General features: G+C 39.5%; 2 protein-coding genes across 5 annotated transcripts in view; one reads left to right on the forward strand and one right to left on the reverse strand.

Moving 5' to 3' along the window:
• Positions 1-3,507: 3,507 nt before the first annotated feature.
• Positions 3,508-6,602, forward strand: LOC311502640 (ADP/ATP translocase 2). The gene is made up of 4 exons (XM_084564960.1): positions 3,508-3,726; positions 4,552-5,038; positions 5,131-5,271; positions 5,376-6,602. Exons 1-4 carry the CDS (start codon positions 3,616-3,618, stop codon positions 5,531-5,533), a joined length of 897 nt encoding a protein of 298 aa, XP_084421086.1. The 5' UTR covers positions 3,508-3,615; the 3' UTR covers positions 5,534-6,602.
• Positions 6,603-10,536: 3,934 nt separating this feature from the next.
• zbtb20 (zinc finger and BTB domain containing 20) overlaps positions 10,537-26,983 on the reverse strand; it is a 32,660-nt gene continuing 16,213 nt past the window's right edge. For all 4 annotated transcript variants that reach the window (XM_084564956.1, XM_084564955.1, XM_084564957.1 and 1 more), the window contains 3 exons: positions 24,630-24,774; positions 21,813-23,336; positions 10,537-19,738 (listed from right to left, as the gene is read on the reverse strand). In XM_084564956.1, the coding sequence (XP_084421082.1) occupies positions 19,203-19,738; positions 21,813-23,316 (2,040 nt within the window). In that variant the 5' untranslated portion in view covers positions 23,317-23,336; positions 24,630-24,774 and the 3' untranslated portion in view covers positions 10,537-19,202. The remainder of the gene's footprint in view (positions 19,739-21,812; positions 23,337-24,629; positions 24,775-26,983) is intronic.

Genomic DNA, 26,983 nt, shown 5'->3' on the forward strand with positions numbered 1-26,983 from the left:
CAGAGCTCTGAGACTGCACAGCCCAACTCTGTTAAAGGCACGCTGTGATTGGCCGATGAAAAGAGCGTGCCCATGGGATATTTCCTGTGGGAGAACAGCTGGGTTGATGCAAGTTCGGGTGATAACTTGATGGACAACAGAAGGTGAAGCTACACTATGAATTACTTTAATAGTCCATTTAAAAAAGTCAGATTTATTGCAGGTTTAAAATGTTCAAAGCAAAACTGTACTAAATGATCATCTTTGTCTTTGACCTTGAAACTGAGCTTAACAATAGTGTTTTTTTTTGTGTTTATACCAAGCTGCATCCAGTGAGATCCTATATCCATTTAGACCATATTTCCATGGTGATAAATACTGGTTATGCCTTTTATACTCTTTTGCCACAGGTGCCTCAGAATGTCTGCTGAGTTGAGCTTAAATATGAAACTAATAGGTCCCTCCTCTGCCTTGAAAACAGTCTAGTTTTCCCTTCATATCATCTCGCAGCAGGAGTGAAAGTGTGAAATGTTTACTTGTTCCAGTTGAACTGTGAGTAAAATGTGGTGACGTGGGGAGAAACTACTAAAATATAGGCTTCTCACCTGTCCTGAGGTGTCTTTAGTGGTGTGTCTATGCATGTAGACAAAGTCTGCCATTATATTATTTCCTCCTAGAATATTAACCAAACCAACTAACATTTTATCACACCATGGCTCTCATGCAACCTTATCATTTCGCACAATATTTTTTTTTGCTTCGTTCCATCAGAAGGAAACAATTAGTCATAGTCACCAAATTTCTTTTTCACTTTAATGTGTTTACTTATAATTTATAAGAAGTTCACAAAATTGACAAATTCAAAGTTGCACTCAAAATTTGTTTAAAGTGACCCACAGCTGCCTCTCACTGAGACTGAACAAAAGCAATTAAAATTTGCAAAGTGCATGCCACTGACCTGCTGTCCTTGCTGTAATTAAAAGACAGCCGAGGGATTAGTGGATGAATTTACACATCCTGTTTAATTGGATATGCAAGTGGCAGTAAGAAAAACAAGTGAAAAGTGACTGTCGTTAAATGCACATCGAACCAAACAAGAACAACAAGGCAAGGACTTTAATAAGGCTACAGTGTCAGCACAAGACCTCTAAAGGACCCTCTTTTGCTAAGGTTGCCTCTACCATCAAACCCAATTCTGTGATATGAGGGTGACTAATTTCTGACAAATCACAGTGTGCTCCCAATTAAGTCAGGTTTTGATTCACTGTTATCTCCTCCCGCTTCAGAAGTCGTTCTGTGGCAGGATTCATCATAGGAGCTTTGGCAGACTCTACTGCATCACAGCAGCTCCTCCCTGTGGTCAACACTGCACATGAGATAAAATATGAAGGTAACAGTTTATTATACAGATTCAGATCCACTGACATTACTGTGAAGATTGCTTATTGGGCAGTCAGTGCTTTAAGCAGAGGAGAAGATGAAGTTTGAGACATAATGAGTAGTTTTATTAGTAATAATAATGTTATGAGATCCACTAATGTACAGTGTGAGGGCAACTGGAAGTCACCATTATAGGTTCAATATAGATAGATTTACTACACACCCACTTAACAGTTCACCTAAAGGGACCCTTCTGTGAAACTCCTGAAGTTTGCAGACGACACCACCGTCACTGGACTCATCCGGGACGGCGACGAGTCTGCATACAGAAGGGAAGTGGAACAGCTGGTCCTCTGGTGCAGTCAGAACCACCTGGAGCTAAACCTGTTCAAAACTGTGGAGATGACAGTGGACTTCAGGAAGAGACCCCCATCAACCCCTCCTCTCACAATACTCAACAGGACAGTCCCTACAGCAGACTCATCTTCTACACTGCAATAGTCCAGTCTGTCCTGACCACGTCCATCACAGCCTGGTTTGGATCCGCCACCAGGCACAACAGGGACAGACTGCAGAGAACAGTCAGGTCTGCAGAGAGGATCATTGGTACTGACCTTCCCTCCATCCAGGACCTGTACCGGTCCAGGGTCAGGAAGCAGGCCAGGAAAATCTCCACAGGCCACTCACACCCCGGTCACAACCTGTTTAGACTCCTCCCCTCAGGCCGGCGTTACAGAGCACTGTACGCCAAAACCACCCGCCACAAGGACAGTTTCTTCCCCCGGGCTGTCGCTCTGATGAACTCTGAGCAGTCACAGAGTGTGAGTCCATCCACATGACCAATAAACAATAACTCTGCACTATTGTATATACTCACTGTACAAAACCCTGGTTTGGTGTATATATCTGCTCTTATCCTATATTTTATGTGTAGAGATTGAGATTTATTTTATTTTATTTTATGTTTCTTTCACTTATTTAAGTTGTTTCTGTACAAGAGAGCAAAGTTGCCAGAGTCAGATTCCTTGTATGTGTACAATTCATGCATTCTAATACAACAGTTCTGCATCTTAGTTTCATGAAGGTTAGAGTATTCAGCATTTGCTTAAAATAACTGAGAAAACTGTTGATTCAACTTTGTTTTTATTTTGGAGGCTGTGGTTTATAGGAAATAATGCAGAAACAATCCAGTTCAATCCAGTTTAACAGCACCACAAAACTACATCCTCCAAAATGATCATACAGTTAAATTAACAATTTTCTTATGCTGCTTTAACATAAACTGAACATTATTACAGTCATAAAGGAGCATTTAGTGCAGGACTGTAACAGAGTGTATTTGTTTTCACTAAGTGTACCTAGTGAGTGTATGGCATACCTTCTTCTGCTGTTTGAAGGTGAAGACACGGGTCCTCTTCCGCCCTCTGGTGGACATTTGGGATAAAGTCTAATCTGGATGAATGAAATTTTCATTTTATTCAGCGCCACTTCACCTTCACGCTAAGATTCCGCATTGGGCTGTAGTGCCAGCAGAGCAGGCCCAGACACGACCTGTAGCTCAAGAACATTTTGAAGATGAAACCAAATATGTTCCATTCCATAGCATATGTGGTACTGGCAAACAACACAAGGTTAAATGGACTCAAGTGTCATTCGAAAATCCACATCCTGTTAATAGGTCACAGATTGAAAACATATATGTTAATGCAGAAATGCATCTCACTGAAGAGTAACCGTGGACATTAAGTGTCATTTTTAATTTTCCCCGTACAACTGTAAAGATTAATTAAAGCGATTAGGCCTCCATGCAGACCTTGACAGACAGAGTTTGTGTGTCCCAATGACTTTCCTCCAGGAGAGCACTAATCTGTAACAGACGGGTTGTTTTCGTGTACATGGGCGTGACTGTGAGCAGCAAACCAAATAAGAGAAATTCCACACAGCAACTCGTCTTTAAAATGACTCACTTCACGTGTATTTAATTATAATAGTGTGTTTTTTGCTAGATAGAAAATACGCATAGTGACGACGTCATAGTACGAACACTTCGATTGGACGGAAAGCGATGCGTGCACAGGCATGACCAATAACGTCAAATCACAGTTCCCGTGTATTATCGCGATTTGTTGCACTCGATAAATCCGCAACGCGGCTTTGCAATCGGCCATTTCGTCGGTGTAGGCCATCAGTCGAAGAGGGCAGTTGGGTATATCGTTTGTACTGGTTATCTGAAAGGCACATCAAGAACATCGCAAGATGAATGAGACAGCTATTTCATTCGCCAAGGATTTCTTGGCCGGAGGTATCTCCGCTGCCATCTCCAAAACAGCCGTCGCCCCAATCGAGAGAGTGAAGCTTCTCCTTCAGGTAAAGCCCTGCCTTCCGGGAGGCTCCTTTAGCCGGCTAACTTGTGTAATCTTGCTAACTGCTATTGAACTCGCTTTTCAGGATTTACCGGTTGCTGCTGTCAAATATATATCTACATACTACGCGTTTCAGAAGGATCAATTGTGTCAATGTGTTGCTATTATAGAATTAAGGAAAGACTTAAGAGTGATGGTCTGACGGATTTGAGGTCACCATAGGAGGGAAATGACCTACACGCATCCGGCTGCTAGCGTTAGCTTTACACGTTAACCTTAGCCGGCGTAGCTAACAAAGGGCAAACGCCTGTAGTCAACGTCAACTCATATGGTTAAAGTACAGCTCCAGCATTTAATATGCAGATACAACAGGATCGTATATCCGTTATACTTTCGATTTAATTAACATCTAAATGCTTGTGGCGGCTAATGTACCCGTTCATATTAGCTACCGCTTAGCGACGGGGCTTTGCTAAGGCCCGGCAATTCAATCCACCGCCGGGTCGACTGGTTTTACATCCTATCTTGTTCGACCCGGACAGCGACATTGGGCTTTTATTTAATGACCACTGACCATCTAATTGTCATTAATTAAAATCTTTGATGATTGACAAATTGACCCCAGGTTGATTGATCACATTACTGATTGCTAGTAATTACTGATAGTTGTATTAAATTGCTCAGGAGCAAAGATTTTAAAGCAACTTTTACAACTTTTAAAACAACCAAGGTCGTAGCAAGGGGACCTTGTGATGTGACTTGTCATGTGCCCAACAGTTTATTAGCTTCCCTATTTTAACTTGCTCTTCTTTCTTCATTATTATTCCAGGTCCAGCATGCCAGTAAGCAGATCACAGTAGATAAGCAGTACAAGGGTATCATGGACTGTGTTGTCCGTATCCCCAAGGAGCAAGGAATGCTTTCCTTCTGGAGAGGTAACCTTGCCAATGTCATCAGGTATTTCCCCACCCAGGCCCTCAATTTCGCCTTCAAGGACAAGTACAAGAAGGTCTTCCTTGATGGCGTCGACAAGCGCACGCAGTTCTGGAGGTACTTCGCCGGTAACCTGGCATCTGGTGGTGCCGCTGGAGCCACTTCCCTCTGTTTCGTGTACCCCCTTGACTTCGCCCGTACCCGTCTGGCAGCTGATGTGGGAAAGGCTGGAGCTGGGAGGGAGTTCAATGGTCTGGGCGACTGCCTGGTCAAGATCTTTAGGTCTGATGGTCTGAAAGGCTTGTACCAGGGCTTCAATGTGTCTGTGCAGGGCATCATCATCTACAGGGCTGCATATTTTGGCATCTATGACACGGCTAAGGGTATGTGGATTTTACATTGATAGTAGTTGTGTCAGAAGAGGCCAGTCTGAACCTTTTTACATTTGTAATTTGTTTTCCTTTTGTGCTTGCAGGCATGCTTCCAGACCCCAAGAACACCCACATATTGGTGAGCTGGATGATTGCACAGTCTGTGACAGCTGTTGCTGGCCTGACCTCATACCCCTTCGATACTGTCCGTAGGCGTATGATGATGCAGTCTGGACGTAAAGGAGGTGAGTTTATTTGTATAAGTACAGTTCATGCATTGTATGAGTCTGAACATGCATTAGTTTTTATGTCCGTCCACTTCATTTAACTTTCTCTTTACCTTCCTCAGCCGACATCATGTACAGCGGGACCATTGACTGCTGGCGCAAGATTGCGCGTGATGAGGGTGGCAAGGCTTTCTTCAAGGGAGCCTGGTCCAACGTGCTCAGAGGCATGGGCGGCGCCTTTGTGCTGGTGTTGTACGACGAGCTTAAGAAAGTCATGTAATTCCTCTGTCACGTCACTGTCCAATATGGCTAAATGTAATAACTTTCCATTTGTATGGACTCTGCATTCTGCCTTATTTATGGGAACAAAACTAGTGTCTCACCAGTAGCCGTGGGCGATGGCTGTACATTGCATCTTCATGATTTTAAACGTTCCGCATCCTCTCTTATCAATGTCATTCCTGATAAATCTGATACCTCCTCCTGTTATTCACTAGGTTTGTATGGTCCCAATTTAAATAAATTTATTCTGGGGAACAACCTTAAACCACTGCTGTCTCCTCCACTGTCATAGAATGAGATGAACACTCACTGGATAATCAATGCACGGAGTGGATTACTCCCAACTGCTATATTTACTCGCGCTTATCTCCTCCTGAGCCTTTCTTGGTTTGACCGTGGTCACTTCTAGGATTGTAGAGTAGAGCACCTGGAGTGTCCACTCCGACTTGCCACTTGCACAGTCTAGCACATTTTATTTTATGAATTTGGATAGTTACTAGGATACATTTCACAGCACTTGCAGCAAGGAAATGCAGATTATCTCATGGGAAAATTTCATACCAAGGTTTCAGTATATTTGGAAGGCTCAAAGGAACAAGAAGTGTTGAATCATGCATAGGTCTATATTGATCTAGGCTACAATCCAAATATCTTAATGGTGTAGATTGGCAGTTATTTTGATTAACTTTTATATAATTTTGTTCTTGGATGACAGAAATTGCCAGCTGATGTAAGGTGCGGTGAGAATTGGTTGGCAGAGAACGTTCAGCTTGATTACTTGTTTTATGTGTCACATCTTCAGCCAGAGATCTCACATTGACGGCAAGCTGTAGAGAAAGGATATGCTGTCTAGGTATTAACCCAGAAGGTACATTTAATACAAGTTACTGTTAAGATAATTTCTTCCAACACCATATGAGACCTCCATTCAATCTCAAAACAAGATTTTCATGGCTCTTCTATTTAGCTTGAGCTTCTCTAGACTGACCACAAGGGGGCGCATGTGGCAAGCAAGTTTGGTCGTGCTTCTCAATGAGGAGCTGTTAAGCTCAGACAAGCTTGGGGGGGGGGGGGAAATAATCTCATAAAAGTATCCCAAAACTTTGTCTCAAGCCTATTAATATGGACACAGACCCTTCAAAAACAAGTGAACAGTATAATTCTACACGATATGCTTAAATACAGAGCTGCCGTTATGACATATTAAGCTCAGACACAATAGATTAGGATGTTGCAGCCTGTATTGTAACTTATGTTGTTGTTTCCTCCCATTTCATTGTACAAAACCTTCCGATACAGTACAGTAACAACTTGACAAAAATAAAGAATACTTGTCTTGTGCATCAAAAATAAGCATTAATAATTAACGTGTTCTTAAAGCCGCTAATAAAGTGGATACGGAAACGTGTAGCTTTGCGTCTTAAATGAATTTACCTTGTGTGTCATACACTTGAATATAATGACATTCCTTTTACCCACGCGGCACCAAAAGATGAAAAGGTGTGATCAGGTATGACTGACCATCCATGAAAAAATATGTAGGATCACAAATCATTTTCGGTCATTGTTGTTGGTTTGTATTCAAAGGTGGTATTAGGCATTAGGGAAAACTGAATATTCAGGGGCAAACGGTACAAAAGATAAAGCCAAGGCAGTGTAAAGCAACCTTCTTTATCGTCACACAGGCTAATTCTATCACAGTTGACTATTGAAATGAAAATCACTGACGAGTTTCTTTACATTTTTTCTGTGATAGTGGTTCTAATGTCTTTATTTGCATTTAATGGTTGTCTGTGGGTCATAATAATCTTTATCAGTAAAAACTAATATTGATCTTGTTCAGGTTAGACATGCAGATAACCTGAGTGAGCTATAGCTGATTTGGTCATCTTTATTCATGGCCTGTGTGTCCTACAGTAGAGCAGACACCTCACAGCGGGACCAACACACTCGTTGGTTCCTGGAAAATCTTTTCTGTGTAGAAATTCTGCGTCGCCTGCGTGAGTTTCCTCCCACTGTCCAAACACTTGTGAGTCAAGTGGACTGCACACTTGAATCGCCTGTAGGTGTGAAGTGAAGCTTGAGTGTGACGGTTTATTAATCATTGTTAGGTTTGTGACAGCTTGTCCAGGGTGTTTCCTGCCTTCTGCCCAGTGGATTCTGGGACACAGTCCAGCCTGTTGTTCAGGATCTCGTCACTTCCAACTGTATTTGGAATCGACACACACCACAACGCACCAGGCTAATATTATATATTGGCTTAATTTTAGGTACAGCTGCTAATTCATTTGATTATATTTACTCCTAGCACAAAAGCTAACTGGTTTTATGGATTCACTACACGTCAGAGCGGAGAAATAACCTTTTGCAGCTGATGTTATATGGACCTACAGGTGCATAGAGCAGTGCAGGGAAAGAAAATGGCAACAAGACTTTCTGTGAAGTACAGGAAAGTACTAGTTTTTATTCCTTCATAATCAAACTTCACAAACAGCTTGAACTTGTACAATACCTCAGAGAGTGAAAATTACAAAAAAAGTGCTGGTAACATTTACAAAAATCATCCTTACTTAGCAACAATCAGTTTATTCTTCCACACTTTTTTTAGTCTTTTGTATTAAGGCTTAATACTTCTGTATAAAGTATATGCAAGATAAGTCTTCACAGTTTTTCGAAAAAAGTCACAATATTATGTAACATAATGAAGCTTTTACGGCTATTTTCTTTATAATAACAAATACACATCACTGGTAAATATATGTGAAATACAGGGCTTATTGTAAAATGGCAAGTAATGATACTGTTTGCTGAGATAAATTGATTCCACACACTGTTATAGGAAAGTTTTGACATACCGTTGCTATAACTGAAGGAGGAGGAAAAGAAAATGATAAGCATAAACACTTGGGAGATCGCCTCCAAACTTTGGCACATCCCATGAAACAATTTCACAAAATATGAGATTTTAGTTTTCAAATCATACTTTTGGAAGAAGAGCTAAACTGGCATAAAGTGAAAACATGCGCGTAGTAAGGTGCTAAATCAGAGATATTACATTGCCAGCCTTTTTTTTTTTTTCTCCACATGGACTGACATGAATAAGGTGCATTTGTAAGACTCAAAGCATGTAGGCCTTTCTCAGATGTCAACAAAATATGTAATAAATACACACACAAAAAAAAAAGAATTAATTTTTGACCAATAGTCTTGAGGCGACCTCGTATACTCATGCATTCCCATGGATTCAGAAAAATGAATATCTCTTCTGCAGTTGTGTAACTCTAACTGTGGCATGTGAAAGTAAAAGCTGTATTGTATTCATGGTATGTGATATTTCATTCTTTTTTTTTTCTATTTTTATTTTATTTTAACTGTTGAAATAGTGAAAAAACTTGATGAGTAAGGAGATGGGGATTGAAAACTAAATGCGAAACTAAGCCAAGATATATTCACAAGATCCTCTAAGCTGCACTGGTTTACAGGTCAACAGATGAGAGCTCTAGCCCTAGACTTACCAATTTCACCCTCATGCATACTGTACGGTTAAAGTGACGCAACAAGCTTGCTTAAATAGTCTACATCACGAAAGCAATTTGGTTTTAGTGCAAACACAATTGGCTGGCTTCAGCTTCTCAATAATAACAAGCTCACCAAGGAGATTACAAGAAGGCACATACTTATGCTTCCTCTAACACGCAACATATTTAGACAAACCGCAACATCTTTCAACAACACCACAAAGCGGTGAAAACAGGAAAGCTACTACATCCAGATAAAATGGTGAAGTTTGTGAATTATTGAAAAATTTACACATCCATCAACAAAATAATGATGCCAAGGTCAGCAGTCGCTGCTATATGACCTCGTTGGAAAAGGATGATTTTGGTGGAGACAGATTCTCTACATAAGTAGCCAATGACGAAAAAAAGGTGCGTTTGAATTTTTTTTTCTTTTAGTCTTAAAGCATTTATTTTTTTGTAACATCCCAGAAAAAAAAAACACTCAGAGTGACCAAATATGCAAAGATCTATGTGTTTTTACGGGAGAGCTGGGTTTCAATTTTGGCATTTGTCTTTAAAAACATGTGTTGGAGTCTGTGTGATGAAGACGACGCGACTCATGGTGAATGATTCCTTCCCTCATAACATCCCACATCTCACTTCAGATCTGTCAGAGCTGCTTGATTTGTCCAAAACAATCACAGGAGGAAACAACAGTTTTAATGCCCCTCAAATTTGGACACTAATACTCTGGGGAAGGTGGGGGGGTGGGAGGGGGTTCTGCTGGGAATACAAGAAAAATAAAGAAAAGGAAAGGATACCCTGCTACAAACAACAATATGTGGATGTCATTTAAAAAGGTGACCAATTCTGTACCTCTGAATACAAAAAACATATTCGTCAAATATCACCATTTACTCAGCATTCCCACTGCGGGGGACAGCTACGACCGTCCGATACTATGGTTCAAAAAGGTGTTGAGTGAATTATATTGCTTTTGATAGAAGAAGACCTAAAATCAGTCTAGTGCAAATCTCTTTTCTGGTTTGAGAAGTGGTGGTTGGTGAAATGAGACACAGCTGCTCTACCATAGAAAGAACATACCAGGTGAATTTGATAACCGGATAGCGAGTGTGAAGTGGTATCCCTTTATGATTAGTTACTGAATATTTAAGAGAGCACTCTTTCAGAAAAGAATAGAAAAAAATCCATCACCAGTCTTTGCCACGTAGCAATTTGGAAGGAGAAACCCTAATCAATACTTCCTAATATTTCTCTCTAAACATATATGTATATGTAACCCATCACCCAATTAACCAGCAGAGAGGAAATATATTACGTCCAAATGCCTTCTATTTTGAATGGGAGGGATGGCGGCCATGTTAGTCGCCCTCCCCAGTAGAGCTTGGGAGGATGCTCACAGCTCACATCTGTGCTAACGGGTGTCGTTCGTCTGTGCAGTCATGTCTGTCAAATATATCTCTCAACTTGGAAATGTTGGAAAACTCACTCCAGTCCAGTGTTTGACAAATCATATCATATCATATCATATATATATATATATATATATGTATATATGTATATGTATATATATATATATATATATATATATATATAAAACGCCCTTGCACATACATTTAAAAAAAAGAAAGAAGAATCTTTATCCCCTATTTCAAAACAGCAGTCAATACATTTCAAACAAGCTTGTTTCATAACAATAATAATAATAATAATAAAATACAAACCAACTTGGAGCATAAATTATCAAAAACAAACTGAAAACACATTACTGCAGCATATATTTCAGGGTTGCTTAGTTGTGATGTTAACTACCTCTTACTACAACAGCTCCACTTCTGCCAAGTTCATAACTATATAGGAGAAGTTTTTTTTTTTTTGTTGTTTTGTATTTGTAGGGAAATAATAAAATATCGAGCTAACATAGGCCAAAGAAAAAAACAAAACAAAACAAAAAACAATAAGCCTAACAAAATATACACATATTTATAAGCACATCTCATAGTTTGACTCAAGTGCATGTTTACAAAAGCATCTAGATACATGATATGGCACCAAAAGCCTGAAAGCCTGATGAAAAACAAACAACAAACAAAAAAGAGCTGCTTTTTATTAGGGTGCCTGTAATTTCAGATTTACAATGTTAATATCTTCGGCCCAGGTACAAAACTTTGCCTGGATTACAGTAATTAAATGTCCTATTTTGAATACACAGGATGAAAAATGTACAGCAGATTCACCTAGAATGAGAGCTTACAGTGATACTATATTGTATGTTGCCAGATTTTGCCAAATGGTTTGCTTTCTACTTGCAGATGACGTGTTGCTATTACAAAAAATATATTGCGTTGTTTCATGAATGATACCTAACCAGTTGAATGTATTTTTGTCGTATTAGTGATGGCCGGCCCTGATGCTTTTTATCTGGTGAACATTAAATATTTGTATCATTATTCTCTTTCCTTTTTTTTTTTGGCTTTATAAACAACTTACAAATATGTGCAAACTTAACATCTTGGTCCATCTCAAGTATAAATGGCTGAATGTACTCTAAGTCAGATTCAAAGGACACCCAATGTTAGAAGATAAAAAATCCGACAAACTATTTAGTTAGAATCCAATGTGGAGGTGAAAAAGGTGTACGCTGATTTGTTAAATGTGTGTGGTGACCGATGAGTAACTACGCGACATTTACAATCTTCTACCTATTTTTAACGTGCAATAGTTGACATCGCAGCTGCTGTGATTAATTTTTATGTTTTGTTGCATTTCTTATCAAAGAAAATCTATTTTGGTCTACAACAGGCAAATGAACACAACCACAAAACAACCAATCAAGTGACAAAACATATATGCAACTTCACAAGCACCCTGGCATGAGAAGAAACCCCATAAAACAATAATAACTGTAGCAATCTAACTCAAAATGTACGAACCCCACACACATTAAAAAGAAATGTTATTTTCTCCATAAACTATTCTAACCCTTCTTTGGTTTGTCAAAACAAAACATTGTCTAGTTTATTTTTTATTATTGTCCTTTAATATCTAATGATTAGCATGGCCCCATTTTGAAAACTACCAGCTGCAGCCCCTTTTAGGAACAGTGCTGAAGTTTTGAATCTGCAGCGATGGCTGAATACGTGTTGGCTGAGGCCAGCATCATGGACATCTCTTTTTGCGTTTTTGTTTTTTGAAAACGTAAGTCTCTGCACTATAAAAGAGTGACCTACACACACAGAGAGAGACAGAGTGTTAGAATAGTGCATGTTGTCTATAAAACCAGTCCACACAAGCATAAGCTGCAGTGCTCGACACTCATGAGGCTTGTGATCTCGTAGCAAAATTTGATTTTTTTTTTTTTTTTAAACCACAGAAAAAAGGGGGATTTATATTAGGGGAAAATTTTGCGTAACTTTAATGCAACGTTTTTCAAATATGCAACAGGTGTGTAAAACGATTAAGCGCTGGAATTTCTGCTTAATATTAGTTAAGTGTGGAAAAAAACAAACAAATAACGACTGCCAGACCCGGAGTTGGAATGTGCTGGACTTTAAACAGGAATGCATGTTTTTAGTTACGCTGCTGCACACTTTAAAAACGTCCCATCAAGCTGAACTAAGCCCAAAAGACTACAGTGACTGAGAGCGCAGGGAGGGCTCAGTGTTTAGTCTTCAGAGGCTAATTGTGATAAGGAAAAGATACTGAGCGCTTGTTATCGAGGGACACTCAAAATATAGTTTGTGCTCCGTCAACGACAAAGTACTCCCCTACAGGAAGGAAAAAAAAAAAAAAAGGCTGGCTGTGTAGGCAGGACTGCATGCTTCATTTGGACTGATCCATGGTAGTAACCTGATGATGATGCTTTATTAAAAACCTCATCAGGGGTAGTGTAATAATTGCATCATAGTGAATATAATCTAGCTTAGTTTAGCTGTAGAAATCTGAACAGCTGCAAAAAAACAAATCAAAATCTGGATATTTGACAGGGAACAGATGCGGTTTCTGAGTCCGTCACAGTGTGACGTTTGGATGACAGGGACTAGCTATATCACATTGCCTATATCTTTAATGCTTCATTTTAACAATAAATGTCTATGAAAGTGTATTTGATAATCATAGCTGTTTTCTCCTATTTACTTGAAAGCTATGTGTTATGGAGGATTTAAAGATTCAAAATAAAGGCAATCACTTGCTTTTGCTACGCTGCTCGTTAGGTTTTACAAATGTCTAATCTATTCCTGTATTTCTATTTTTTTTCTGCTTGGTTCTCACTTCAATAGTGCAACAATAGTGGTATCATTTAAAAATGCCCCCCCCTCATCCCTAAATTTGGCTCAGTAACTAGGCTGGAGAAGGTTAGAGAGAAAACTGTGGTAATTAGTCCACAGGGAACAGAAAAATCAGCCATCCCAAAATGCTTTTATCTCACAGCCACCCTGTCCTGAAACTTGATTTGTGGTTTTCATTTGACCATATCTTCTTCTAGCTTAGTTTTCATGTTGTTCATCCAGCCACTTAAACGCACACATTGTGTGTGGAGGCCGACGTTTATCTGTAGCCAAAACTTTCAATTTGCAGTTCTTCCTCCAAGTTGTGGTTATAATATTTAGTGTAGAATTGAATATATTCTTTTTCTTTTCACGTTGCTCTTTGCTTGCCCTTTACGATTTCAAGCTATACTTAAACAACAAGGCTGTCAGATAAGATAAAACTTTAATGATCATTGTGGGGGGGAAATGAGCACTGGCTGGCACGTGGAAGGGCCTGCCACCAAGGTCACAGCACACGAGGTGCACTTTGGAACCAACCAAAGCGGTTAACAGCTGTTTCATTCATTTTTAAAAAAGTGCCGGTGGTGTCGCTACTGCCATACTTATGTTATTACATTCTTTTACCAACAGAAAGATTCAAAAATAGCCAAAGAGTTGAGGTCATGGTGGCAGGCAGTGTGTAAACTTCCACTCTTCCAGCTGATACGGGGCTCCCCCTGCTGTTCACAAAACACCACTGCCCGTCCCCCCCCATCAAACATACAGTACGTTGCAGCATATGGCTTGTTTGCAAGTGACAAAAAAAAACTAAAAATAATAACGCCTTATCGATGAAAGAGAGAGCAACGCGAAAGAAAAGATATTTCTAATTCCCATCTACTTCTACATTTTATTTAGACGTGTGATTGCAGTTTATAAATATATCTTTGAATCCTCCAAATGGTATAAATGTAAGATAAAAATAAAACTTGCAGATGTAGCCTTTATATGAATAAACCATTTCAGGTATTTTAAAGGGTTCTCTTACAATGCACTCACAACCACCAGGTTTTTAGCAGTAATAGTATAAATAGTATATTTTCATTAGTCCATTGTGTATATACTGTATTTGTGCAATGTAGGAGAGAAAAACTATGAATCTTCTGTATAGTTGCTGTATGTACTGATAGGCACTTGATAGGCATATTCCCTATATCCCACAAGGTATTGTATACTCTAGCTGCAATTATGATTTTATCAAACTATCTGAAAATGTATTCTTTATCTGTGTGGAGATGGTGATACTTAAAATATATATAGTATATTTGTAAGATCTATTTCACTCTTATGTGTTCTGTAGAAGGACAAAAATGCAGTTACTGTACGTATTATATGAACGGTTTTATGTTCTCTGTGTTCTACTTTGTGACTTTATTGATGCCTAAATAAAAAGAGAAAACTGACTTAAAATGTGTGGAGACAGACTGAAAGACAAACAGGAAGACAGACATGCTTATCAGAATAAAAATGATCCTGTTCCTTACTCAACATGACCCTCACCATTACTATCTTCCATTTCCTTGTTTTCAAAGCCAAGCATATATGCATATATAGTACACCATGAAAAATAGCCAACTATCCTTTATCCAGTCGCATGAAGCTATGTATGTATTAACAACACCACTATGACCACCAGGAAAAAGCAGGAGGAATTCAGAAATAAAGGAGTATAACAATGAATTCAACTTACTGCAAGAAGGACAACAATGTACTGTAGACCCTGTGTCTCTACGCTAAGATAAACAGAACATAAACAGGAATATATTTCAAACACAACACAAACAGCTGCAGGCTCAAGGCTATCATCTACTTTTCAATATGTTTTGTTCTGGAAAATATGCGTACACTTTTGAAAAACATAAAGTCTAGACTAACAACTAGAAGAAGCACGATTGAGATAAGGACTTATTTTCTGGATAATGTTGCAACTCTTCAACAATTTTCAACCGACTCTTTGCAACACTGAGAAAAGAGAATTAAGCACCACCACGAGTAGCTGAAGCAGTATAAGGAATATATAACTATGGACAGTGAAGAGCATGTGATACTAATGCAGCGGGGGTAGGGGAGAGGGCTGGGTATGCTATAGCACGTTATGACACACTGGAGAAAAAGTTCTTCCCCTTCCGAGCCTGGTCTGCTATCAAACACCTTATGATACAAGAAGTCAACTGACGATGGGACGAGTTATTAGCCCTCATCCAGATAACGTTGAGATTGGCTACTTTTGTTATTCCAAAAAAAGTGATAGAGAAACAATTGATAGTGTAATTCTGAAATTAAATATTTCAAAAACCAACATCGAGCTACTTAACCTACTATTTAGACCAATGATACCACAAAGCTGGTTGTACTCATCTAGCTACAGTCAATAGTGCATTTGATATATGTGTTTACACAAAATATGTAAAATTTAGGTGCCATGAAGGAATGCTAGATTACTGAACACACACGTTACACTGAAACAATTCAATTCATGTCTCTGCCTTTGCTGTTAAAGAAGTGAGGATGTTAGTTTGGCAGTGTTTAACTCGGTACTGAACAGACAACGAACACCAACATCATGAGCTGTGTGCCATACACGTGGCAATACTTTTGGAAAGAGATCTCGGCAGTTGCTTACATATTCTATTTAGTGCATTGTCTGTTAAGGCATGAGATTACCCTCCACGTGCTGTGTAGAGACAAATATAGCACTAGCATGCAGCAATATTGCCATCCCGGCAACGACAGCTACAAACAAGAACCATACAGTTTAGGCTTATATGCACACCATAAGAGACAGGCCCAATCAAATGTTAAATAATGTGCTACTTTTACTGAGGACTAACCTCACAGCTTTTCACTATTATTCTCATGTGTGGTCAATATTTTTTTTTTCTTAGCTGAGAAAAAACAGAATGCAGAATTTCTCCAGGTCTCATCGCTGACTCCACAGTGATCGGAAATATAGTAGCAATCATGTGAAATTTAACTTCTCCAAACTTATCTGACAAAGTCAACAGTACTTGACCTAAGCTTTTGTCAAATCTCAGAGAACAAATGTTCCAGGTGTCCTATTAGCCCAAAGGATTTGGAGAGCTGCTTCTCAAAGTACCTGCGCTGCATATTGCAAAGGAAGCCCTACAGTTCAGATATTCCACTTATCAACAGTTTGATTAGGCTATATACCACACACAGACACTCACAGACATACAAATACTAAGGAAGGGACACAAGTGTGTACAACTGACGGACAGATATCAAAGAAGCTGCATTCCATCACCTCCCCACACCCTAAACCCACACAAAGTTGTTCTAGGACACACATATCATTTATGTTACACACACACACACACACAGTATAAATGTATTATTAATAATATAATAATAGGTATTATTATTATTACCTCCACCAACAGAGTTGGGCAGGAGTTTGTCTATTATTACTGTTGTTGTTTCACTGTTTTATGTTGTTTGGCTTGGATGCTCTCATAGGAAAACTCGTATTTCTAAAGCAATCAAATAAACTGTTATAGGGAACCAACTCCATAGAAGAGTGAATTCAAAGGTTAAAACATTGACGAGCACACATAATGGTACAGGTTTAAATAAAAACAAATGCTTGCATTAACACGGCACAAGAATATACTGTAAGTAACTGCAAGCAATAACGAAAGCCAAGAATCGCTGAATTACTTAATGAAGAAATTGAAACAAAGCTATTCTATTACAAGTGAACTCTACAACCAAATGTTTGATTTAAAAAAAATCCTCTTTTCTAAAACTATAATATCTCTGTTAACAGTAGTGCACTTATTGGTTTAAGCAGTGCAACATATATGCAAGAAAATAATGCAGTCCACTTATCAAGATTTAAAAAAAAAAAATGTTTGTTTCTTTTTTCCTTTGAAATTGAATAAAAGAAAAATCATAGAAGTTCATTTCAGGAAAAAAATGATTAAATAATAAGCACAGGCATTTTAAGAAAATGTGCAAAGTAGCACTTTGTTTTTATGAATCAACAGCAGGTCTTTTTAAGACCCCCGTATGCAGTTAGTTATTCTTTTAACAATACAACTACGAAAGTGTTTGCTCACATTCAAGGAGCAAATCCTTCAGATTGCAGTTGCAGGCAGTTGCATGTGTGTGTGTGTCTGTGTGTTTCCTATTTTGGATAAAAAGATATATAAGAATTCAAAAATTGGAAATGAGTCTTAAGTGATGTGAAGTGTGGATGACAACTTGCGCACACTAGCTTCCAACTCTATTCTGTACATGCTGTGTCTAGGTTTTTAGAAACATCAGGAATGTATGCTATTGTCTACAAAGTCCATTTGCAACTTGTGGTATATCATGAAACAGTGTGATATAAATCAGTGGAGCTAGTTGTTTAGCTTTCAGACTGTATTTCAGTTTGACATGTTGCAACACTATTTGAGCCATCAGGGAGAGCCAATACATAAGCAGTAATGCATTTAGCTCCCACCTGCTGAAATAGCTTTGCAACCATCATGAACAGGTTATACAGGGGTTCTAGGATCAGGATGGCATTTATTTCAATTTCAATTTTGACTCAAATTAAATTACCCCCTCTTCAACAACACTGTTCTAATCAACAACTAGCCTAACAGCCCCACCACCCCATCCCATATTCTAATTCAGTTCAGTCAAATTAAATCCGCATAGGCTACTCAATAACAACAATAGTTGAAGTGACAATTTTTTTTATCTAAATCCCATAACAGTCAGGTGCAAGTTGAGGAGCAGCAATTATGAAGGAGAGAGTTTAGTCGCATATTCCAGCCTGCCATAACTGTGAATGGTAAAAGGCTAAAAATAGAAAGAAAAAAAAAAAAAAAAAACAGCAAAAGAATCTTTCTTTTTTTCTTATGTTTTCAAATGGAAGAGGACTACTAGCCTTAACAGTCTTTTAAGATATTAGTGGCAGTGTATGCAAATGAGTTAAACTCCAAACTTCAGAAAAAAAGAAACAGATTTTTGCTCATCAACACACCATAATTTAGTAATCATCAAAATGCATGGACGAGAATTATAAAACATGTGAGAAATATCTGTCCCCGTCACTGCTGACAGGAAGTTACATTTCAGTAAAATGATTGAAATTGGTACCTTGACAACAGCTGCATTATAATCCCTTAATACCATAGGAATAAATAAAACCCAGTGTCAAATTAACTACTCTCCTTTGTTATTTTATAGAAGAAGGCAATCTTGTGACCATCAGTATTTTTAGAGGGAATATGTAGCCCAACCCCAAATGATTTTTTTGTTGTTGTTATTGTTGTTGTAAGTTATACCACAGTAAGCTTGGACATCTATAGTTTCCAAACTGGTCAGTATGGGTTCACAACTGCCATGATTTATGTTTCATGGCAATGTATACACACACACACACACACACACACACACACATACACACACACACGCACACACTTGGACAAACAGCTGGACACATGCAAATACATAAATGCTCAAACATATATGCACATGTATATTCATTCGGACCAATCTACACTAGGTGTGTTTGTGTGTATGTGTTTCTTTCGTAGGCCTTTCGGTAGTGTTCAACACATAAATCAGTATTTTAGGAAAGCATACATTTAGAGGCCTGTAGTTAGGATCCATCCAGTAGATCAATATCAAACTACTAAGCCTTAAGGCCACCATCTTTTTTTTCTTTTAGAATAACAGAAAAAAAAACTTTTTTTTTTTTTTGGGAAACTTAATGTGCCAGTGTCTATACTCATTACTCTTCATACCTCAAAATAAGAAAAGGAAAATCTAGTGCCATTTTATTTGTCATTCTTTTTGAAAGAAGTTTATCTATTTGTACTTATCCATCAGAGACATGCATTCGCATGTGGTCATTGAAGAGCTCCATTTGGTCGAACTTGGCAGGGCAGACGGAGCACACGTAGGTGGTCCCTTCTTGGCAGCTCGCTTCTGCAGCTACACCCACTCCTGTTCCAACCCCAGCCCCTACTCCAGCACCTCCACTTACTGGCATGGCGAGGGCCACCACTCCAGCTCCTGGCTCAGGGACAGCCATAGGCATGGGAATAGAGACTGGGCCCGAGGTGCCTGGACTCCCTGACAGCCCTGTGATGGCGTTGGCTGTGCTGTGCAGGGCCATGTGCCTCTCCAGCAGGGTCTTGTGTGAGAACTTCTTCTTGCAGATGTAGCACTCATATGACTTCTCTCCACGGTGCAGCCGCATGTGGACATTGAGAGAGCTCTTCTGGGTGAAACGCTTGTTGCAGATGCTGCACTGGTAGGCCCGCACCCCTGTGTGTGTCACCATATGTTTAATTAAGTAATCCTTCAGGGAGAACGAGCGCCAGCAGATGCTGCACTGATGAGGCTTCTCACCTGGATTTACATGCAAGACAAAAGCATTGAGAGGAAAGAGAAGAGAGACATTTTGAGGATTATGTTTAAAAAAAAAAAAATCAATTGCTGAAATCTTTTGGTGTAACTCTGATGCCACACTTGAAAATGTTGTGTACATAAACTCAATCCTTCAGGAAGCACAATTACTGACTGATCAAGCAATGTCTCATTTTTAGAATAATCACTCCTAGGAAAATTGTCATGAATCTAAACCTTTCCACTCTATTTCCATTTCTTTCTCTAAGGCTAACCTAGCACCATCTGTTTATCACATCAACAGCCACCTTGATAAGGGCATTCACTGAAATGTCAGAATCTGTGCGGCACAGCCATTTTTAATGAAAGATTTCAGCATGTTGCTGCATGTACATTACTCATTATGGCAGCACATGTCTTTTATTAATGACGAAAAATTTGAGCAAATTAGTAGTTGGGAATTGAATCAAGGCATATTTTGATGCTAAATGCTCCTGAAACACTGCCAACAGACTCTTAGTGCTGAGCAGACAACGTGGCAGCAATAAGTGACTTGTGCAGCAAAAACAGACGCCTGGAGCCAGCAGTGTTGCCTTACCAGTACAGGAGTAATTTAAATCTGTAGATGCCTTGTTTTGATGTAGGTTGCAATTTTACAAACATTTGAATACAGCTGCAAACGCATTAATGTATGCCCCTATTCTATATTTCTACCACTTTGTTGAGATGTGAGATAATTTTCCGTAACTGACTCGGCTGACATTACGAGCTGTAAAACGTAAACATATTAATAATGACGTGAAATGAACAGGTAGAGGGAGAGACTGATAACAATGCAAATAGGCAAACTGTGCCACACACGTTAATGAAGTCCTGTCTATCTACTGTTTTCTGCTGCACGGACTAAATTAAAATGCAGCCACCTGCTTTAATTTAATGAAGTCAATCGTTTACATTTCTTTTCTTCTTCTCTAACCTGATCCACGGAAAGCTCGGATTTCGGGATCAGCTGCACATCAGCATCATGCAGCTAGCATATACTGTATGTAACAGGTATGTTTACTCATTTCATTCACAATACAGTGACTCATACAGTTGAAAAGCTGCCTCCTGTCTCTGACAGATTTTTGCACATTATCATGCAGGTGGTCGAATAGCTACTATATTTGTGAAGAAGTATTATATTACATTTTTTTCTTTCACAAATAAACATTTTGTATCAGATGTATTCTCAAAAGGACAGGGATACCGTATCATGCTAAATCATACCGACACCCTATTAGATTGTGAATAATATTTTTTACAAAGGTAATCAATCATTGGCTGAGATGTTCAGATGATCGCCTATAGGATTGATCGATCAGTGACTTTATTTATCAAAATCTCATCACTCTGGTGTGCACAATTGTTTGAGTAAAACAGGAAATTTAGTTTGCAATAGTCTTCATGTGACAAGTGGTTCTGGTCGAGCGATGGATTGTAATGAATAATAATGGCTATTTGAGTAGGCAATTTTTATGAGATCATCTAATTATATGATATTTGACTCTTTCTTTCTGTGATGATGATTTCTGCAGCATGTGATTGATAAGGCTGTCAGAGCTAGAAGAAAGCACAGAGAAATGATGCATGCGTACTCGGCCTGCATTGTAAGTCTAATAGAAATGGTAACAAAGACACTAGTCAGCTGTGACCTAATGGATGTGATTGGTAGGCTGTTTTTATCAGTCTGTAATTAAGTCAAATTACTGAGATAAGTACAGGTTTATTATTTAATAGAAGACTGTAGCAGTTTGTGAAATATTCACACAATGTGGTGCTGGGCCTCAGCTTCACATTGGGCATTCTGCATTCTGTTACTATACACTATTCTGTGTAGCATGAGCAACTGACATTTCATGATGAGGATCTAATGACTCATAATTAAAAATAAGGCATTTGATGTTAAAGCTTCGTACCCACTAATCAAAATATTTCTATAGTATTTCAGCAACTACAAGCACCTATACTGACATGGATGACACAAGGATTTAACTGAGTTGATTAACTTTACTACATATAAGGCATTTTGACTTACCAGTATGGACAAACATGTGCTTGACGTAGTTCTGTTTTGCAGTAAAGGTTTTACTGCAGAGAGTGCATTCATAGGGTTTCTTTTCCCCCTGACCAATTCCTCCAGCAGTCTGTTGTTGCTGAGCTGGCGCTTGTTGTACCGACATGGTGTTCGGGAATGATGGCATTGCAGGGGGCGGCACTGTCACAAACTGGGGTTGCTGCTGGCCAGGAAGGTAAAGGAAAGGCTTGTGGTCTCTAGCCGGCTGTGTGGGAAAGAGTGTGGGCAGGAAGGTGCTTCCAGCAGTGCCCATCACTTGGGAATTGCTGGTCACGGTGAGCGGCATCCTCAGGTTGCTGGTGTGTGATTCTGCCTGGCGCATGTACTGGGACATAGGACTGAGTTTGACTGAGTTTGGCAGGGTCTGCATCATGCTACTGTCACTAGTGCTGTGGGATGTGTCCCCGTCCTCTGTCTCTTGCACTTGCTCTGGAGACGAGTCATTGACCTCTATCTGCACTGGTGCTCCTTCAACCTGCTGCCCTTCCCCGCCCCCCTCTCGGCTAAAGCCCGTCATGTACGGCTGCTGCTCCATGGTATCTGGCTCCGTACTGAGGGAGGAGCTCACCCCTGAGTCAAAACTTTCAACCTTGGATTCACTCTCTACACCCTCAGTGTGGTCAGTGTCATCTTGGCAGTCCCCCATATTTTCATAGCAGCTGTAGTCATCTTCGGCCTCTTGCTTTATGTGCATCCCTCCTGTTTGTAGGCGTACCGGTCGGGGTTGCTTGCGGCAGTGAGTGGACTCTGCTGTGGAAATGAAGCGATCGACCTGTTGAGATCTTTCCCGTGCATGGTTTATCCAGGATGAATCTTGAGATTGCTGGTCCTTCTGAGTATTGAGATTCTGATCATAATTTGACAGAGGGTTAAGGTAAAGGGGTCGCTCGCGGGTGCCATTCTGCAGTGAGAGGCCAGAGTAAGGGTACAGTGATGTGTATGCACGATCCATGTTTTGCTGTGATGTTGCTTGCATATAACCTGACTCTGCATCGCTGCTGGGCCCAGAGGTGCCAGACTCTGGTGTGCCGCGAGGTGTTTCCTGACCAGAATCTCCTGGTATAACAGGGAACCCCCCTGGCCCAGCCAGGCCCACATTCTGGGACACAATGCGGGTACACTCATCAATGACGGTCTTAATCTGTAGGATGCTGGCAGCAGTGAGGATCTGCAGAGCCTCTGACTGAGATACCCGCAGAATCCCGCTGTACATAAAGTCTATCAGCTTTTGGATGGATTGCACCGAGACCACAGAAGGGATCTCAATGTCGCTGTAGCCCAAGAGCAGCTTGTCCTGAAAGAAGGGGCTTCCAGCAGCCAGCACGCACCGGTGAGCTCGCAGCATACTTCCATGGATCCGAACAGTCACGTCACAGAAGTGCCCACGGTTGCGCTGCTCATTGAGGGTCTCAAGTACAGAATTGCTGAAGTTGTGGAGATTGATGTTATGAATGCGCTCGGTCATCCCCTTGCAACTGATGTCACCTGCAAGCAGGAAGCAACACACCTGACTGAAAAAAAACCTGGACAGCTAAAATAAAAACTTTAACTAATAGTTTTTCTCATATAACAACATAAAGTGACTATTATATTATTGATAATTAAACTGCGCTGTGTACATACTGTTACTACGTACTAATTAGTGTATGTATCACAAAAAAGAAGGACAGTGCCTTTTTCTAAACCACTTTTGCATATATAACAACCATGACGCGGCATTACAATCAGTTTTAATGTATGACAAGTAATATTGCAGTTTATTATAAACCGATATCATACAATTCATTAGAAGATTCCCAAAACAATAATTCAGGTTTGGTAATGGTAATATTTTCCATTCTCAGAATATTAGAATGACATTCAAATAATTTCAACATTTAATTTTCAGCTTCCTAATTTATTTCCTGAACTGCATTTTTCAAAAAAAAATCCTCATCACCATGGTGAAAGACAATTTAGATGGATCCTATCTAATTACTCTCAAGTTCCTTTTATTCAGTGCGTATTTGTGAAATTCCTCCAATGACCATAAGGTGGCGCACTGGGCTTAGAGGACAACAGGCCTCTTTTGTTAGCCATGTGTTCACTGTGATGGCGTTTTCTATCTAAGGAATACACTGGATGTGACCCGGCTGATCAGCCTGCAAGTTAACTTTAAGGTGCCTTCTTACACAGTTATGTGTTAAAGAATGGATTTCAAACCTAAAATCTGATAGATGGTAAGTTTAAAAATTGTGTTTTTTTTTAAAGTGACTGTGAAATGAATTTATTTGGCACATAAACATGCTGGACTATAATTTTGGCTTTAAACTAAAGCACCTGACCTCAGTTGAAAGGTCAGATGCTTTAGTTTACAGTTTACTTCATATCAGGAAATCTGTCATCATGGAAAAAAAATATATATATATATATTGTGGATATGATTCATGTACACTACATCTGTCAGTGTATACAACATTTATTTATGAAAACATATTTACGATAAAATGTCAGGCATGCTAGAACACGTTGCTATTGTTTATGTGACAAAAACCTGAACACATGGTGAAACACTTAAGATTTTGGAGGATAATTATATTCTGAATATAAATACATTTAACAGGGTTACTAACAATTCAATTATATTTGACAGTGACAGATTTTTTCCTCCATTCGTGTATACTTTAGCTTAAATTGCTACAGTGTCAGTAAGAGTGCTGTCCAAAGTATTAATGATTATTTCCCGCTTAATCAAACCTAAAGGGGAAAAAATGATAACGTAAGCAGCCCAGTACTCACAGTTAGATGACGTTTTGATAACAAGATGCTTGTGTGGCTGGTGATGAAGTGCGGGTCAAGCTTCAGTTTGCTGGTGGAGATGGCTGATCAGAGGCCTGGTGCTAGGCAAGGCTGTCAGTCCTCTCTGTCCAAATCTTGTGTTGCTCTGCCACAGTGTTTGGAGGAGGGGAGAAAAGACAAAGACAAATCTTAATGCCACAAACTGACTCGTCGATACTGCCACTCCTTTAATGAACCCGGAGCCACACTAACGTGAAGATCTGCCACCGACGTGCTGCAACAGATGAGCGAGTGAGTTTTTTAAACGAATGGGCGTTCCTGTATGCACATGACCACAAATTACAAATCAAGGTTGGAAAAAAAATATTGGCACTGCAGCCAGTTCTTTTCTCAACAGTTACCTTACCTGCTGAGCAACAAAACCACGCCCTTCCCAAAGAAATAGATTTGAATTTTTTCAGCAATGTCTCCCGCTTTTTTTATGTGCTCAAATACTATGATATTTGAGTATAATACAGATGTAGAGCAACATTGCAATAATAGAAAAGAGTCAAATATTAAACACACGAGGCATTCATTGAAAAATACAAGAAAGGCATTCAACAACATTAAGCATGTGATGAGCTGGTTTGGTGACGCTAAGATAGGCTCACACAATTGCTCTTATACTGTACAAACACATTAGTAAGCAAACCGGCATCAGAATAATATAAAATCAACCACATTAAAATCACATACTCATGGTATCATTTAAGGTCAGGCAGGGTGGAAAAACTGAATTTACAAATTCTCTCTTACTAGTCCTACATTGTTGCCAACAAGAATTACAACAAATGAAGCTTTAAAAGTATCTGGAAATTAAACAGCATATCAGAATGTGAATATTTATCATTAATTTGAGTTGGGATTTTAATACCACGTATAATCTGACATGACTTTTATGTGTAAAAGACACGCTTGCTACCGCACGGACATCAAGTGCTCTCTGTGAAATGCCAGTGAGCGCAGTGTGTTGCTGAATGAACAGAGTGTGGCTAGGATTTGACCAGACCTGCACATTAATGTTGACACAAATTATTCTTTTGCAGCTATCGAGTAAAAGAACACACCTCCCACTTTAAGACACCGGGGAGAAAATCCACAGATGAAAACAATTTCATTTTAAGCAGGTGACCTCACGTACCCTCTGGTAGAGGGATCACTATCTGCATGCACTTCCGTATGCTTTTGCGAAAAGGTAATAACATATGTTAGGCCAAAAATGCTATATTATCTATAATTTTGAAGCAGAATATCTGGGTGAAAAGTGTAATATCTGTGGTCGCAGGCTGCTTTGCTTCCACAGGCCTCATTTAAGAAGTACAACAGAGGTGATACGACTGTTTGTTTTCCTGAGACGTTGTTTCGACTAACAAATTTGATGATCAGATATAGACAAGTAATAGCGTGTTTAGCAGCAGAGGGGATTACTCGATACTGAGACGGTTTATTCTTTGACACTAAAGTGCGCACACACACATTTGGTGTATTCCTCCATCTTGGTCAGGAAGAAAGGGTATAGTAAAGTGAAATTCTTAACCACTGCAACAAAAATGAAGTGTTAACCCTTTTCTGTTGTACCTGAAATAACCCATCAAAACCTTTTATTATAGACCTCAATAAAGGCCTGAACCACAAGCATGATACCTAACTCGGCATAACCCAAAGCATAGCCAAGTATACTGTAGGTGTTACTTTCCCCTTAACCTCAGCGCTATTACTTAAATAAATCGGAACTGAAAGTCAAAACTAACAGAAATGCCATCATTACAAAGCCTGCTTTTTATCACACTGCGATACATGTACAATTTGACCTTTTTTGTTTCCTGCAGTTTGAAATCTAACTGTGCGCTTTTGTTGTGTCTACTGTAAAGACAATGCAAACATATATGTTTCCTTTCCAGCTTCCCTCTCCCATCGAGACATGTAAATCCACCTGCCCAAGGGGTAAAGTGAGGTGAATACTGGCAACAAAGGAGCAGGCCAAGGCAAGCGGGCTTCAGTTGCCCAGACTGCCACTCACAACACTGATTCCATTTTAGCCGTGACACAGTGGGTGAGCAGCAGCCAGCGCCTACCTGCAGTGAATTCTAATCAGCCCAGGGGTCTGTCTCCCTCCCTCCCTCCTGTACCCTGCCTTGGACTAAAGGGGCTGATGATCCTTCAAAATTAATTAGATCCTTGTAGGAGGCGGCCATTTTCTTTCACTTCCCAATGCTCAGACCAAAAAATAAATTTTTAAACCAGACTAAATTAAGGGTGTGTACCCCACCCCCCATATTGATTTCTTTCTGTGTGTGTGTGTGTCTACCTGT

This window comes from Chelon labrosus (genome assembly GCF_963514085.1).
Source record: "Chelon labrosus genome assembly, chromosome: 17".
Lineage (NCBI taxonomy): Eukaryota > Metazoa > Chordata > Actinopteri > Mugiliformes > Mugilidae > Chelon > Chelon labrosus.